Raw genomic sequence first — 15,311 nt, forward strand, 5'->3', positions numbered from 1 at the left:
CCGGTTTCACGCTGCAGCACCCCACCCACCCCGGGGGTTGGGCTTGATCCCACCCCCGCGGCGATCCTTCAGCCAGCCCCTGGGGTGGTCCTAGATCCGCCCCCCTGGGGGTTGATCCAGGGCTGGAGCGATTCCCCCCACCCCGTCCCTAAGGGTTTATCCAGCCCTGGGTGATACCCCATCCCAACCCCCCCTCATCCACCCGCTGGTGATCCCCAGTCCCATACTGGGGGCAGGTGGGGGCTGCACCCCTCCCGCATCCCCCCCCAGGGTGATCCCACATCCATTCCCCAGGTGATCCCACATCCACCGCAGGTGCAGGTGGGTCTTCACCCCCCCACACATCCACCCCTGGGTGATCCCCAGTCCCACTCCAGGAGCTGGTGGGGTCTGCCAGTCCCCCTCCACCCTGAGGTGATCCCGCATCCACCCCCGGGTGATGCCCAATCCCCACCCCAGGAGCTGGTGGGATCTGCACCCCCTCACATCCACCCCCAGGGGATCCCCCAACCACCCCCAAGGCTGATCTCCCTCAGGTGGTCCCAAATCTGTCCCCCCCAGGGGCTGATCTGACCTCCACAGGGGTCCCCCACCCCCCCAGGCCTGGTGGGGCCTGCACCCCCCCCAGGGTGATCCCAGATTCCGTCTCCTGGGAGCTGATCCCTCCCAGGGTGATCCCCAATCCCTCCTGGGGCCCGGGGGTCCTGCACCCCTGGGCCATCCCCCCAGCACCAGGAGATTCTCCCTCAGACACAGGGCCTGGTCTCCCCTCAGCAGCCCCCAGATCCCCCCTGCCCATGGGATCCCCCCACAAGCCTGGATTCCCCCTGGGATCCTGCCCCGGCCCAGTTCCCCCCAGGCCTGGGCCTGCTCCCCCCGGGCCTGCGGCCTGTCCTCAGGGGGACCCCTCTGAGGCTTCTGATCTGCCCTCCAGGTATTCCCTCCTTTGGGTCCCTCCTCATGGGGATCCCCCCAAGCTTCCATCCTTCTTCCATGCTTTGGGGTCTCCCCACTGAGGCCTCTCACCTGCTCCCCTCCCTTCCCTGGGTAATCCTTCCCCATGGAGCTGTAAGATTTGCCCCAATGGGATCTGAGGGGATCCTTCCCCTACAGCCTCTCCATTGAAATACCTTCCCCCCCAGCTTGTCCTCCCCCCTTGAGAGACCTCTAAGCCTCCCAGAGCTCCCCAAATATTCCCCCCCCGCCTCCCTTGGATCTGGGAGACCCCTCTCCAAGCATGCCCCCCCTCCAGGGAGGATTTTATTGGATCTGTGGTCCCCCTTCCTTTGAAACCCCTATTTTGTGGGGGGAAGTGAACTCCCTTGGGAGATCCCTCTTTGGGATGCCTGTTGGCTCAGATCCCCCTGACCTTGGGTCTATGGATCCCACCCCCCCTTAGGGAGCCCCCCTGAACCTTTCTCCCATAGGATCTGTGGGGATCCCCCATGGATCCTGCCCACCACCTTGGGGACACCCCCCTGAACCCTTCTCCCCTGCCCACACACCCCTTTTCTCATCCCCCCACCAGTGTGGGGGTCACGCCACCATTCAGGATACCCCTCCTGGATTTCTGGGATCCTGCACCCCCTCTTTATCCCCCCCAAACCTCTCAGGGATGCACAGGGGGGATCCCAGCACCTCATTCATCTCGGCGTGGGGGGAACGGATGGATGCCTGAGTCAGGTTCCCCCCACTCCCCATCAGGAGTCGGGGGCCTCCCCCGTTGTGGGGGTGGATGCCTAGCAGGGGTCTCCTTTTCCTTGCAGAGCCGAGCGGGGAGTGATTTTGGGAAGCGGGCAAGGAGGGAGCCGGCGGGACCGTGCTGGGCACAGGCAGGTGGAGGATGAACGGCGAAGCCGAGTGCCCTGCAGACTTGGAAATGACAGCTCCCAAAAACCAAGGTGAGCCCCCCCGCAGCCCCCCCAAGCACGCTGGCATTCCCACGGGAATATCACTGCCATGTTCAAAAATAATAATAAAAAAACCTCCGGGCGCCCCTTTTCCCTGATGGATGGAGGAGGAGGAGGAGGCATGGAGGAGGAGGAGGGATGGAGGATCTGTGATCCCAACTGCCAGCAGATCAGGGAGGGGGGAGGATCTGCCCCTCCCGATCCCTCTCTGCCGCAGGGAACACGCGCACACACGTGTGTGAGCACACGGATGCACGCTCCAATGCACTGGCATTGGGGTGCTCTTTTTGGGCACCAGAGTTTTGTGGGGGTTTGGGAAAGAGGGGCCTGGCACAGAGGTGCTGCCTTCCCCCCTCACATCTGGGCTGCATTAAAAGCCGAGCCATTACCTTGGGCCTCCGGCTTCCAGACCCCGGGATGACATCAGAGCTTCAGCTTTTATTGGAAAAGGGGCAGGAAAACAACGGAAAAAAGAAGGATGTTTATTCAGGGCAGCTTGCAGGGCTCTGCTACCTCACCCCCCCAAAAACTCCCTGGGTCCCCCAAAGGCTCCCAAGTGGGGTCCAGCCCCTCCGTCCCACGGGTCCCCCCGATTTTCCTCCCATGCCGCAGTCGGGTTGTTGCCTCGAGCGAACCCGGCCGGAGCACGTGTCCTTCTCCGGGACTTTAGATGGATTTAATTACACCGGGGCAGCTTTCCTAATATAGACCCGGCCCGGCCGGTGCCAGGAGAGCCAGGATAAATTGGTCCCAGGGCACAGACAACCCCATTCATCCTGGTGGGTGAACTCTGCAATTCCAGTGTTTTTTGACAAACCCTAGCCTGAGGGAGGGAGAACAGAGGGATGGGGGGCTGAGTGTGGGGTCTCTGTTGTCCCACTCTGTTGCCAGTGAGGGTTTTGGGATGTTTCCGCTGTTTTTTATGTATTCCTGTGGGATGTGGTTATTCTGGCTGTCTGCTGGTGGGGGGTTCACGCAGGGCCGAAGGTCTCCGGGTGTTTCTGCGTCGGAAGGGGGAAACTGAGGCACGGGGCTTGATGAGAGCAGGTTTGGAGGGATCTTGTCCACTTCTCCCTCCCCTCTGGATTTTTGTGGCCATGCTGCTTTCGGTAATTCCTCCTGATTTCTGCAAGTAAAGTCAGCACCAACTTCCCAGCCCTGTTCTGCCTCATTGGTCCTTGCCTGGGGGGAGCTGGAAAATGGATGGGAAAAACAGGAAGAGAGAATTTGGGGCTGCATTGGTGCCCACCCCAACTCTGATCCCCATCCAGCACTGTGGGTTTCCCATCTCGTTTCCCTCTTCATAATGTTTTGGGATGAAGTTGGGAATATGGAGACACATGCCAAGCCACTGGTCTCCCTGCTTTCCAGGGGACTCTTTCCATCTTCCCCCTCTAATTAATCCCTGATGAGATCACTAAAAGGACCAGCCAGATCCCAAACTGTTCTCTGCCTTGACCCCCCACAACCTGGCAGGTCCAGGAGGGAAATTGGGATGGGAGATCAGGTCCTGGCTGTGCTCCCTGCACCAGCTGCAGGTCCTGCATGTCCTGTAACATCCCTCGCTTGGATTTGGGATATGGGGTGGGGGGTTACTCTTCACCAGACCCCTACAGGGGCAGGACATGGAGGTGGTTTTCCTGCATATTGAGTCTGAGCAGAGGGAGAGCTGCAGCTGGAGGAATGTCTGCAGCTGGGTATTTCTGGGAGCTTGGTTTCATTCCTGAGGATGGAGGGAGCAGTGCTCCACTCAAATCCATGACCTGCTGTGCTGTCCCCACCTCTTTGGGATGCTCTGTGTCCCACTGTCCCCATCTCAAAGATGCTCTTGTGTCCCACTGTCCCCATCTCACTGGGATGCTCCATGTCCTGTAGGCAGCTCCAAATCTCCCGGTCTTCACCCATCAGTGATGTGGGGCAGGGAATGCCAGTCCCACACCAGGGGAATGCCAGTCCCACACCAGGGGAGCCCCAGGGCTCAAGTGCCCATCCCGGGATGAGGCAGCCAGGGACCGTGTGGGCGAGCGGCTTGGGGCTCTGCTCCTCCTCCAGCCCATCCCCACATCCCCAGGGACCTCTCCTTCCGCTCCCAGGGCCCCGCTGCATTCCCAGAGCCACCCATGTTTGCAGAGCACCCGGGGTTGTGCTCCCCAGCTGGCGTGGAAACTCAGAGCAGTCAGGAATTCCCCTGGCAAGGAAGCCAGCCCCAAGGTTGGGGCTGGGTGAGGCATTCAGGGCTGGGATATCCTGCCTGCTGCCTGTCCCAGCATGGTGCTACTGTGTGTCCTGGCCTCATGGCTGCTCCAGGCCCTCCGGCTTTGCCGTGTGCCCATCCCACCATCCCAGTGGCTTGTCCCTGTGGGAGCTGGGGGTGCTCCTCCTGGCATTTTGGGGGATGTTGGGGTGACATAACCACCACCCCTGCGCTGTCAGAGACCCCCTGTGAGACGGGGGGGGGCTGTGCTGGGCTCTGCCCGCCCTCACTTTGTGGTGTGGGAGCTTTGACCTTGGCAGAGGTCACCATGGAGCTGGGCCCAGGTGATGGCAAAGCTCTCCGAGGTGCAGGAAAAGCAGCGCTGGGGTTTTCCCGTTGCTCCAGACACATCTTTTCCACTTAGAAAGTGGGTTTCCCTGTTTCCTCCTTGGCCGGAGAGCTCATCGCTCCCATCTCGCTCCGCAGGGCGTAGGAAATAGCCCTCTGCTCCCGTGCAGCAGAGCCACCCCTTATCTGATGGTTTTCTGGGATGAGCGAGTCTCTCTGGTTTGCACCGAGTGGAATTTCTCGCTTTGCCCGGATTGTTTTGGCCCGGTAGAGAGTTGCTCGAGGGTGATGGAAACAGCCACGTCCCTTTGATCTTTAATCTCGAGAGGCAGCATGTGGAGATTACGTGTCCTGGCGTGCGGTCCGGAGCGGAACGCCGGGAGCTGTAGTCCCGGTATCCTGCCGGGAAGGGAAGGGAAAGGAAGCAAATGGAAGGAAAGGGAAGGGAAGCTGCCTGCCCCTGGCTGCTGCTGATCCTGTCTCTCTGCTGCTCAGACCGCTGGTCGCAGGAGGACATGCTGACCCTCCTGGAGTGCATGAAGAATAACCTGCCCTCCAACGACGGGAGCAAGTTCAAAACCACCGAGTCCCACCTGGACTGGGAAAAAGTGGCTTTCAAGGACTTCTCGGGGGAGATGTGCAAAATGAAGTGGATGGAGATCTCTAACGAGGTAACTGACACTGCTTGGGGCTCCATCCGGGCTTTGTGACAGGGAGTGAGTGTCCTGATGACCCCCCAGGGCTGTGGGAATCATTCAGGTTCAGTTCCCGGAGCCCTCGGCTGTTGGTGCCGACACCATCCACTGCCATCAGCATTGTGACCCCCTGGGAGGGACTGGGAAGGGTCGTTTTTGGGGTGGCATTATAAAACCCGGTGAGTTTCTGCCATGCCAGGGATCTGCCCTGTCCCCCATTCACATCTGTGTCCCTTCATTCCCGCACAGGTGAGGAAGTTCCGGACCCTCACGGAGCTCATTATGGATGCTGAAGAACATGTGAAGAACCCTTACAAAGGCAAAAAGCTCAAGGTATTGGGCAGGAATTAGGCTCAGTCCCTAAAGGGCAATGTCCCTCTTCCCTGGGACAGGGGGCTGTCAGCCCTGTGGCACCTCAGATCCGTGTGGCTCCACCACTGGAGCCCCTGCAGGCTCCTCACTGCCCATAATCCCGGCGTCCGTCTGCCCAAGGCTCCGGAGGCCGCGGGCGCTGGGCCCGGGCCAAGTCCCGGGTACATTTAATATGGGCAGCTGTATTGCTGGCAGCCTGCAGCCAAGTTTAGCTCCAGGGGGGCCGGGAAGCTGCCGTCCTATTCCTGGCCCGCTGGGTTGGGAAGGGTGGTGCTCTCGACCGGGCGGCCCCAGGGCAGCTGATGCTCCATCCCTGGGAATTGAGTCCCATCTGCTCCTCCTGCCTCAGTTTCCCCTCTTGCTCTGGATGGCTGGAGGCTGCTCCTGAGATTCCCAGCCCTGGGATACTGTAGTTCCTGGTGGAGCGCTTTTTCCCAGTGGTTTCCCCCTCCCGTGTCAGGGAGCTGGATCATCATCAGGGGTGGATGGAGACAGGTCCCCCCAGTACTGGGGGAGCTGGTGGCTGGCTCTGTGCTCAGTGTCCACTTTGCTATCTCCCAAGAAGCCCCTGACTCCCTGTTTCTGCTTCTTCATGGAAGCTGCCATCCTATTCCTGACCCATCAGGTTGAGAGGGGTGATGTTTTCCCCCAGGTGGCCCCAGGGCAGCTGATGCTCCATCCCTGGGAGTTGGGTCCCCTCTCCTCCTCCTGCTTCAGTTTCCCCTCTCGCTCTGTGCTGACAACTCTGGGTGGCCAGAAGCTGCTCCTGGGATACTGTAGTTCCTGGTGGAGCCCTTGTTCCCAGTGGTTTCCCCCTCATTGCCTGCAGTTCCCATGTCAGGGAGCTGGATCATCAGCAGGGCTGGATGGAGGCAGGTCCCCCCAGGACTGGGGGAGCCGCTGGGTTTGGCTGTGCCTGGCTCCATACCCAGTGTCCACTCTGCTGTCTCCCCAGAAACACCCCGACTTCCCCAAGAAGCCCCTGACTCCCTATTTCCGCTTCTTCATGGAGAAGCGGGCCAAGTACGCCAAGCTTCACCCCGAAATGAGCAACCTGGATCTCACCAAGATCCTGTCCAAGAAATACAAGGAGCTTCCCGAGAAGAAAAAGGTATTGCTGGGGGGTAGTCAGCAAGCCCCTTCCCACTATGTGCCTCTGCATGCTGGGTTCTGCCCAGCCCTCCCAGTAAAACCAGCAGAGCTCAAACCTCTGCCTGGCGAGGGCTTAATCCGGCTCTCGACGGGAGAAACGAGGTGTTCGTTTAGTCCTGTCAGACCTGTAAGGCTTCCTTGGCTTTTCCTGTCCTGGTTCCCAGGGTCTGTGGGGTGGAGGCTGGCTGGGTCTGTCCGTCGGTCCGTCTTTTCCCGACGGACCTGGATGGTGGCTTTGCCGTTGGGTGGATCTGTGTTTAAGGCTGGGGTTAAGGCACACACCCTGCTGTGCCGCCCTGTCTGACCAGGGCATGGAGGGACAGGCTCTGGGAGATGCTGGGAGCAGAGATCTACCCATCTGGAGGTGCCAGAGCCTGGGCAGGTGTTTTGAAGGCCCCAACTCTCACTTTGGGGTGTCCAGGAAAAATCCAGGCACAAAGTCCTGCTGTGCCCTCTTTCCCAGGGCTGCTGGGATGCAGGAAGAGGGGAGATACCCTGCTGCTGAATCCCTGGGCAGGCTGGAAACCCTCTGCTGGGAGCTGCAGGATCATTCCCTGGGCTGGGGAGCCTTCAAGACCCTTTGGGGGTGGTGGAATGCCCAGCCAGGTCAACAGGGATGTATCTTCCTGCCCATTCCCCAGTGCTGACATCCCTCTCCACCTCCCTGGTGGCTTTGTGTCCCCAGATGAAATACATCCAGGACTTCCAGCGAGAGAAGCAGGAGTTTGAGAGGAACCTGGCGAGGTTCAGGTGAGCAGGCAGCCCCCCCCCCCCATTTCCCTGGGCCCCTCCAGGCAGATCCAGTCTCCTCTCCTGCGTGTAGCTCACAGGGGAATCCCTGATGAGCATTTTGGCTTGAAGGGAAGAAGGAATGCAGAAAAAAAAAGAGCAAGGAAATGGTGTCTGAGAGCATCCCTCTGGCTGGGAGACTGGATGAGGGGGAGAGCAGAGGAGCAGCCATGCTCTGGGGGTCAGGGTCTGCAAGGGGGGGACAGGAACCCTGCCACCAGCACTGATAAAAGCTGAAGTTACCACCCTGATCCTCAAGATCCTTCCCTTTTAATGTGGTGGCTGTGATCCAAGTGGATCCTGGTGTTTGCTGCTGCTGCTCCAGCGATGCAGCTGAGCCTGGGGGTGTACGTAGCTCATGCTCCCCAAGGAGGGACAGACTCAAATCTCTCCTCAGCCCCTCCTGCTCTTTCTGGGGACCCCGCAGTACCTGAGCCCATGGAAGCTCAGCCCTGCAGTGACAGTCGCCCCTTAGCAGGGAGGTTTAGGGGTGCTCTCCTTCCCCCTGCCACCTCCCTGATGCTCTCCCTTCCCCACCTCCCTGCCTGGTAAAGGGAAGACCACCCGGATCTCATCCAGAACGCCAAGAAATCCGACGTCCCCGAAAAACCCAAGACCCCCCAGCAGCTGTGGTACAACCACGAGAAGAAGATCTACTTGAAAGTGCGTCCAGATGTGAGTACGGTGGGTGGGAGTGAGTGCGAGTGTGAGTGTTGGGGGGTCCTGGACCCGCTGCTGGGGGAAAGGAGGGGGAAGGGAGAGAAGCATTTTAGTTGGGGACGGGCTGGAGGACACCACAGGAAGCTCCCAGCAGCCTGGACAGAGGTAAGAAGGGGCTCTGCACATCTGGAAGAGGCTCGGGGGTACAGCCCCTCCAACACTTTTTGCCAGGAAGGGGTGACCACAGCCTGAGTCAGGGCAGGAAGGAATTCCAGCACAAACATCCACCTCTGGCCATGCCCCCCACTCCCACGCACCCCCTTCCCCGGCCGTGAGCTCGGCTCGCAGCCCCCCACGGCCCCACGGCGGGCGCCGTCAGGCCCCACCAGGCCACGCTATTTTTTGTCATTTTTTTCATATTTTTTTATTCCTCTTTTTTTTTTTTTTTTCTTTTTTTTTTCTTTTTTTTTTCGATTTTGGATTTTACCCCTCTGCCCTCACCTCTGGCTTTGGGTTTTCAGGCCACCACGAAGGAGGTGAAAGAGTCGCTGGGCAAGCAGTGGTCTCAACTCTCGGATAAAAAGAGGCTGAAATGGATTCATAAGGCCCTGGAACAGCGGAAGGAGTACGAGGTAGGGAGCAGCCTCACCCCGTCCCCTCCACACTCGCCCCAACATTCACTCCAAGTCAATGTGGCCACACACAGCCAGCCTCTCCCGATAGCCAGCGTGGGGATTCAGGCAGGTCCTGGCAGGTCCCTAGTCAGTCTGAGCCCTGCCTCCTCCAGCCATGTGCGAGGAAGGGAGCAGCAGCCCCAGGGAGAGGACTAGGGCAATGGTTGGCTTCTCTCTCCTCCTCCTCCGGCCCCCGGGCAGGCGGGGATGGCAGCCCCTCTGACCGCTCTCCATCCTCCGCAGGAGATCATGCGGGACTACATCCAGAAGCACCCGGAGCTGAACATCAGCGAGGAGGGAATCACCCGCTCCACCCTCACCAAGGCCGAGCGGCAGCTCAAGGACAAGTTTGACGGACGACCCACAAAGCCACCTCCGTGAGTGCTGTCCCTCTCCACGCCGTGGTGTCCAGCTCTGCGCCGCCTCTGCGGACACTGGTTCTTGCTGATGAGGGAAATGGGGCTCTGCTTGGCTTGAGGAGCCCAAATCATTTCGGGGGCCACAGGCACGGGACCTTTAGATGGCATTTCAGGACAAATGTCTTTGTGGAAAGGGTGGTCAGGCATTGGAGCAGGCTGCTCGGGGGAGTGGTAGAGTTGCCATCCCTGGAAGAATGTGGATGTGGCACTTAGGGACATGGTTTAGTGCTGGGCTTGGCAGCGTTAGTTGATTGGTCACATCAGTGATCTTAGAGGGTTTTTCCAGCCTGCAGGGGCAGGTTGTCCCTAATGCTGGGTCCCTCCGTGGGTTTTTCAGGAATAGCTACTCCCTGTACTGTGCAGAGCTGATGGCCAACATGAAAGATGTGCCCAGCACCGAACGGATGGTGCTGTGCAGCCAGCAGTGGAAGCTGCTCTCCCAGAAGGAAAAGGATGCATACCACAAAAAGTGTGACCAGGTGAGTGGCCAAGGATGGACAGGTAGGAGGACAGGCAGGTATGGGGAGGGAGCAATAGCATGGGAGAGCTGGGGCTACAGATCTCCCTGGAAACACGCTCCTCACCCTTCCTCAGTCCCTGTTCTTGTCTGCACCACCGATTCCCCCCGAGGTCCTTGGTCACCTTCTTTGATCCCATCTCCCAGTCCATGTGTGGGTCTGGTGGAGCATGAGATTCCCAAGGGATTGAGGCTGGGTTGGGGGCTGCAGGAGGCAGGGATGAGGTGAGGGATCTCTATGTAACCCCACGTCTCCTTCCAGAAAAAGAAAGACTATGAGATCGAGCTGCTCCGCTTCCTGGAGGTGAGTGGTGTGGGAGTGCTCGGCCAGCGGGTGCTGGAGGTCCCAAATCTGGAAGGGGAGAAAACCCTGCCCAGGGGCTATGATGGGTCAAGTGGGGGGCTGCCCTCTGCTCCTCCAGAACGTGGCTGGACTTGCCCATGGGTGCTGTGCAGATGGTTGCACATAGTCTTGACCTTTCATCATCCTAATGCCCAACCCAGTGACTTCCAGTTGGGCACTGGGAGGTGGGGGGCGCTGGAAGGGGAGGCAGGGTGAGCAGAGGGCTGGAGCTGGAGGAGAGGGTGCTGTGCCACCCAGTTCAGGAGGGGAGCTGGGGTGAGCAGAGAGCTGGAGCTGGAGGAGAGGAGTGCTCAGTGGCTGTGGCTGCAAAGCCTCTCACTTCCTTCCCTTGCTGGGGCGTAGGCGGGGGAGCCACACCGAGGCCACCCCAGTATCGTCCCCGTCCCCTGGGCGGATGTGACGCGGCCCCGGCTGCGGCTGCAGAGGGAGGGGGTGGAAAACCCAGAGGTGTGCCTGGATCTGGGCACCTGCCCCCCTGCTTTCACCAAGAAACAGCAGATGAGGCTGAACCAGGAAGGGGACAGAGCTGGGGGAGAGGGATGTTGAGTGGCAAGGAGCTGACAGCATAGGGACCCCCAGCCTGTACACGTGCAGTGCCTGATGCTGGTCCTGTCTGGGACCAGCGTTAATTCCCTTTCCCCAGTGCCCCTATTCCCTGATTGCCTCAAGGCCTCATTAGCGTTGGGCTGTCCTAACAATGTCACTCCCCCTGTGCCACCCAGAGCCTGCCCGAGGAGGAGCAGCAGCGGGTGCTGGGCGAGGAGAAGATGCTGGGCGGCAACCGGAAAGGGGCGACGAGTCCCGCATCCAAAAAATCCTCCCCGGAGACCGGCAAGGTGGGAGCAGCACTGGGAGGGATGGGGCAGCGCGTGCCAGACGTGTGGGGTGGGGTGGGGTTGTGGCATCTCGGGGGGGGGGGGTGCTTTGAGGGCTTCATTCCTGGATTCTTTGGTCCCTCCATGGGCTCAACCCCCTCACGGCCCCGTGTCCCCCCCTCAGGCCAGCTCCGAGAAGCCCAAACGACCCATCTCTGCCATGTTCATCTTCTCGGAGGAGAAGCGGAAGCAGCTGCAGGAGGAGCGGCCGGAGCTGTCGGAGAGCGAGCTGACCCGGCTCCTGGCCCGAATGTGGAACGACCTCTCAGAGAAGAAGAAGGTTGGTACCATCCCTGACCCTCCTCCTCCCCTATCCCCATCTCCACTGCTCCCCTGGGCATCTCCAGGGATGCTCCTGTCCTTGTCCTGCTCCAAGGGGCGTGATTATCCCCCAGAGCAACACAGCATCACCCAGGCACTGGTGTCAGCACCAATGGGCACTGCCAGCTGTGCCCCCTCCCTCTCATCACTTGGGGGGTCAAAACCCACCAGCTTAAGAAACCTCAGAGCATCCTTGAGCCTCAGTTTTAAGGCTTTGTGGTTTTCCTGGTGGGGGGGAGTCCGGAGACAGCACTGGGTGTGGTGGGGGCTGTCGGTGCTACCGTGGGAACAGTGCTGGGGGGAGCTGCATCGTCCTTCTGGTGTTTGGGGGCTGTGCCCACCTTCACCCCTGCTGTGCCCACCTTCACCCCTGCTGTGCCCCCCTCCCAGGCCAAGTACAAAGCGCGGGAGGCGGCGATGAAGGCGCAGTCAGAGAAGAAACATGGCTCAGATAAAGAGGAGCGCGGGAAACTGCCCGAGTCTCCCAAAACAGCTGAGGAGATCTGGCAACAGAGCGTCATCGGGGACTACCTGGCTCGTTTTAAGGTGAGGAGTGGGCTGGGAAAGTAGCTGGAGGTTGGGATCATCACTCCCACCAGCAGGAATTCCCATGTACCTTCTCCCTGGCTTTCACACCTGGGTTTGGGTTGGGAGCTGTGGGGAAGGCGGGGTAACGAGGTGGAGTGTCCTGGGAATTTTGAGTGCATCTAATGCATCGTGGTGGTTCCGTGGTACAGAACGACCGGGGCAAAGCGCTGAAGGCCATGGAGGCCACTTGGAACAACATGGAGAAGAAGGAGAAGCTGATGTGGATCAAGAAAGCGGCGGAGGATCAGAAGCGATACGAGGTGGGTCCCTGCCCTGTCCTGCCCCTCACTGTGTCCAGTGGCTGGTGCTGCCCCTCTCCCTGACCCCTCTCTCTCCTCTGGCTCAGAGGGAGCTGAGTGAGATGCGGGCCCCTCCGTGCTCCACCAACTCTGCCAAGAAAATGAAATTCCAGGGAGAGCCGAAGAAACCCCCCATGTGAGTACCCGGGATCCAGAAAGCTGGGTCTGGCTGTGCTGGTGGGATGAGCCTGGAGCAGCTGCAAGAGGAGGGAGGGTGGGCTGGGTGGAGGGGGATTATGGACGCCTGGGCTGTTCATCCCAATCCAATCCCCGTGCTCACCCCTGCAGGAACGGTTACCAGAAGTTCTCCCAGGAGCTGCTGTCCAACGGGGAGCTGAACCACCTCCCGCTGAAGGAGCGGATGGTGGAGATCGGCAGCCGCTGGCAGCGCATCTCCCAGGGCCAGAAGGACCACTACAAAAAACTGGCAGAGGAGCAGCAGAAACAGTACAAGGTGCACCTCGACATCTGGCTCAAGGTGAGTGCTGGGCCTGATGCCTGGTGGCGGGCTCTGGGATCCATTGGTTTTGGGGATGATGCTTGGCATGGTCTCTGCTCAAACCCTTCCTGACGGGAACCACCATCTCCAGGCCCTTTTTTGACATTTTGTAACTTAAAAGGATAAAAATGTATATATATGAGGAGGGTGTGCCCTGTGCTAGAGCCCTTCCCTGCTCCATCCCCCATTCCATTTGGTGTCTGCCCATCCCTTACTGTGTCTTGTCCCTGCAGAGCCTCTCGCCCCAGGAGCGGGCTGCCTACAAGGAACACATTTCCAACGTGAGTATCTGTGTGGCACTGTTGGGGGGTGTTGTCCTGGGGGTTTGGGGGTGTACTCGGTGTCCCAAGGGCCTGGGGCCATGCTGGGGTCAGCCCTGGGTGAGGTTTGGATGTGTCACATTCTGAGAACCCCTCCAGGGGGGATTCACCCCTGTGGCAGCTCCGCAGTGGGATTTTCTCTGGGCTGGGCACTGGGAAGGAGCAGAGCTTGAGCCCTAAATGGTTTTGTTTTGTCCCCCCTCGCTGCAGAAACGCAAGAGCATAGGGAAGATCCGGGGTCCCAACCCCAAAATGAAGCCAACGATGCAGTCCAAGTCGGTGAGTCACGACAGCCACATGGGGACACTCGATGCCCCCTCCCTGGGGAACGTGTCTGTGGGGACCCACACTGCTTGTTCAAGGCATCCCTGGTGCTTCCAGCTACCTGCCCTCTCCTCGAGACCATAAACCACGGGCCCTCCCCAAATCCTCGCTTACTACCCATTCAGGATGGATTTTGTCCCTGGCACCCGCTCAGGGAGCCTTTTTGGGGCCATTTGCGGCATAAATGGGGAAAGGCCTCCATCAAGGTGTGGGGTGGGGAGTCACCTGATCCTGCTCAGTGGATGGAGGAACCCAAAGGTTGATGGCCAAGGATGGGGTGGGTGCTGCACCCATGGGTTTGGGTGTCCTGGGGCACTCACCCACATCAACCCCCTCTCACAGGAGTCAGAGGATGACGACGAGGAGGAAGAGGAGGAGGAAGACGACGATGAAGACGAGGATGACGACGACGACAACGGCGACTCGTCGGAGGAAGGCGGCGACTCCTCAGAGTCCAGCAGCGAGGAGGAGAGTGAGGACGGGGACGAGGTGAGGCTGCGGCACGGGGAGGGCGCGGGGAGGGCAGCAGGGCCACCGGGGCCCTCCAACGTTCCCATTGCATCCACTCTGCCCCCCTCACCCTCATCCGGGGCCGGGGGGCATCCGCAGCCAGGCTCAGATAGAACCATGGCAGAGCAGCTCCCGGGAAGCAGGGGGGGACACAGGGAGGCAAAGGGGAATGGGATCCCCCCCCGTGTTCCCGGGGAGGGCGCGAGGAGCAGCCGCGGGGCGTAGTCAGGAGCAGCCTCGGGACGTAGAGGTGCGGGGGGGATGTGCAGAGCCCCCAGTGAGCAGAGAAAAATCTCCTGTCTTTTTCCTGGTGGAGATACTGAGTCTGGTCTCGGCTCCGTTTGCGCCAGTGTGAATGCCGAGTAAGTCACCAGAGTCAAAGCTTTACACCGGTGCAACTGAAATCAGAGTATGCTGGATGGCGCTGGGGCCAGAAACCGTGTCCGTGCCTTGTGCTCGCCACCGGACAGGTGAGGTGTTTCCACCCCCTCGCTGGTCTCAGCTCACGCCTCTTCCTTCCCTGGCTTTAGAGGGGGGAAACTGAGGCACGAGGCGGGTCGGGTACCCTCCCTCGGATCGTGTAGCGAGGCAGTGGCAGAGGTGAGGGCAGGACCCCCGCGCGCTGCTCCGGCACGTCCCCCCCCGCCCGGCATCCCTGAGCTGAGCCCTTGCAAACACACTCCTGACTCCTGCCCGGCGTCCCTCCTCCTTCACCCCCCCAAGTCCCTGGGGGACAGCAGTGGGAGGGATGGGGTTGCACCCCCGCGCTCTGTGGGGACCCCCCTGTGCTGCAGCGGGGAGGGCAAGGGGGTGGCGATGGGTAAACCTTGCCCTGACCCCCCCCATCCTCTCTGCCATCACCCTCCCAGAACGATGAGGATGACGAAGATGAGGATGATGAGGATGAGGATGACAACGACTCAGAGGGCAGCAGCAGTTCCTCCTCCTCCTCGGGGGACTCCTCCGACTCCGACTCCAACTGATCCGGCCAAGCTCTTTGTAACGTCGTTTGGTTTCTCGGTTTCGGTCCCAAATCCCACTGACAGCCCCCTAAAATCCTTCCTCTGCTTCTTCCTGACCCCCTGGGCGAGACACAGCCCCCCCGTGGGACCCCCAACACGAGGAACAGGGGCCGGGGGGACCCCTCCACCAAGCTCACACTACGGAGGGGGATCAGGGGGCTGCCCCCCCCAGGCTGGGGGGCAAGGAGGGGGCCCCCCATCCCTCCCCCCCGCTTTACTCCCGAGGGGAAGTGATTTATTTTTTTTTTGAATTTCATTCTTTTTGGGGAGGGGGGCATCCCTACCCCCATCACCCCCTCGCTACCAGCTCCGGACTTTATAGAAAGAGAAGAAAAACACACAGGAAAACAAAAAAACACAAAACAAAACCAGAAACAAACACAGCGCCGCCCCCTCCCCCAACACACCTTTTTTTTTTTTATTAAAAAACCCAGAAACGGAGAAAAAAAATATCCCCCC

The 15,311-nt window shown here is 59.9% G+C and overlaps 1 protein-coding gene across 9 annotated transcripts in view; it reads left to right on the top strand.

Moving 5' to 3' along the window:
* Positions 1 to 15,220, top strand: part of UBTF (upstream binding transcription factor) — a 20,723-nt gene extending 5,503 nt beyond the window's left edge. Inside the window, exons 1-22 of one of the 9 annotated variants that reach the window (XM_027664878.1) lie at positions 219 to 321; positions 1,767 to 1,901; positions 4,948 to 5,123; positions 5,397 to 5,480; positions 6,475 to 6,630; positions 7,357 to 7,421; positions 8,015 to 8,144; positions 8,642 to 8,752; positions 9,038 to 9,171; positions 9,551 to 9,692; positions 9,993 to 10,034; positions 10,817 to 10,930; positions 11,094 to 11,249; positions 11,681 to 11,836; positions 12,028 to 12,138; positions 12,225 to 12,313; positions 12,466 to 12,655; positions 12,910 to 12,957; positions 13,207 to 13,275; positions 13,663 to 13,809; positions 14,181 to 14,300; positions 14,700 to 14,813. In XM_027664878.1, the coding sequence (XP_027520679.1) occupies positions 1,844 to 1,901; positions 4,948 to 5,123; positions 5,397 to 5,480; positions 6,475 to 6,630; positions 7,357 to 7,421; positions 8,015 to 8,144; positions 8,642 to 8,752; positions 9,038 to 9,171; positions 9,551 to 9,692; positions 9,993 to 10,034; positions 10,817 to 10,930; positions 11,094 to 11,249; positions 11,681 to 11,836; positions 12,028 to 12,138; positions 12,225 to 12,313; positions 12,466 to 12,655; positions 12,910 to 12,957; positions 13,207 to 13,275; positions 13,663 to 13,809; positions 14,181 to 14,300; positions 14,700 to 14,813 (2,412 nt within the window). In that variant the 5' untranslated portion in view covers positions 219 to 321; positions 1,767 to 1,843. Of the gene's footprint in view, positions 1 to 218; positions 322 to 916; positions 1,048 to 1,766; positions 1,902 to 4,947; positions 5,124 to 5,396; positions 5,481 to 6,474; positions 6,631 to 7,356; positions 7,422 to 8,014; positions 8,145 to 8,641; positions 8,753 to 9,037; positions 9,172 to 9,550; positions 9,693 to 9,992; positions 10,035 to 10,816; positions 10,931 to 11,093; positions 11,250 to 11,680; positions 11,837 to 12,027; positions 12,139 to 12,224; positions 12,314 to 12,465; positions 12,656 to 12,909; positions 12,958 to 13,206; positions 13,276 to 13,662; positions 13,810 to 14,180; positions 14,301 to 14,699 lie in introns of those variants that run through there. The other 8 variants (XM_027664879.1, XM_027664880.1, XM_027664881.1 and 5 more) reach the window with 8 other exon arrangements.
* The last annotated feature ends 91 nt before the right edge of the window (positions 15,221 to 15,311 follow it).

The sequence above is a fragment of the Corapipo altera genome, unplaced genomic scaffold, assembly GCF_003945725.1.
Source record: "Corapipo altera isolate COAL_440 unplaced genomic scaffold, ASM394572v1 142, whole genome shotgun sequence".
NCBI lineage: Eukaryota > Metazoa > Chordata > Aves > Passeriformes > Pipridae > Corapipo > Corapipo altera.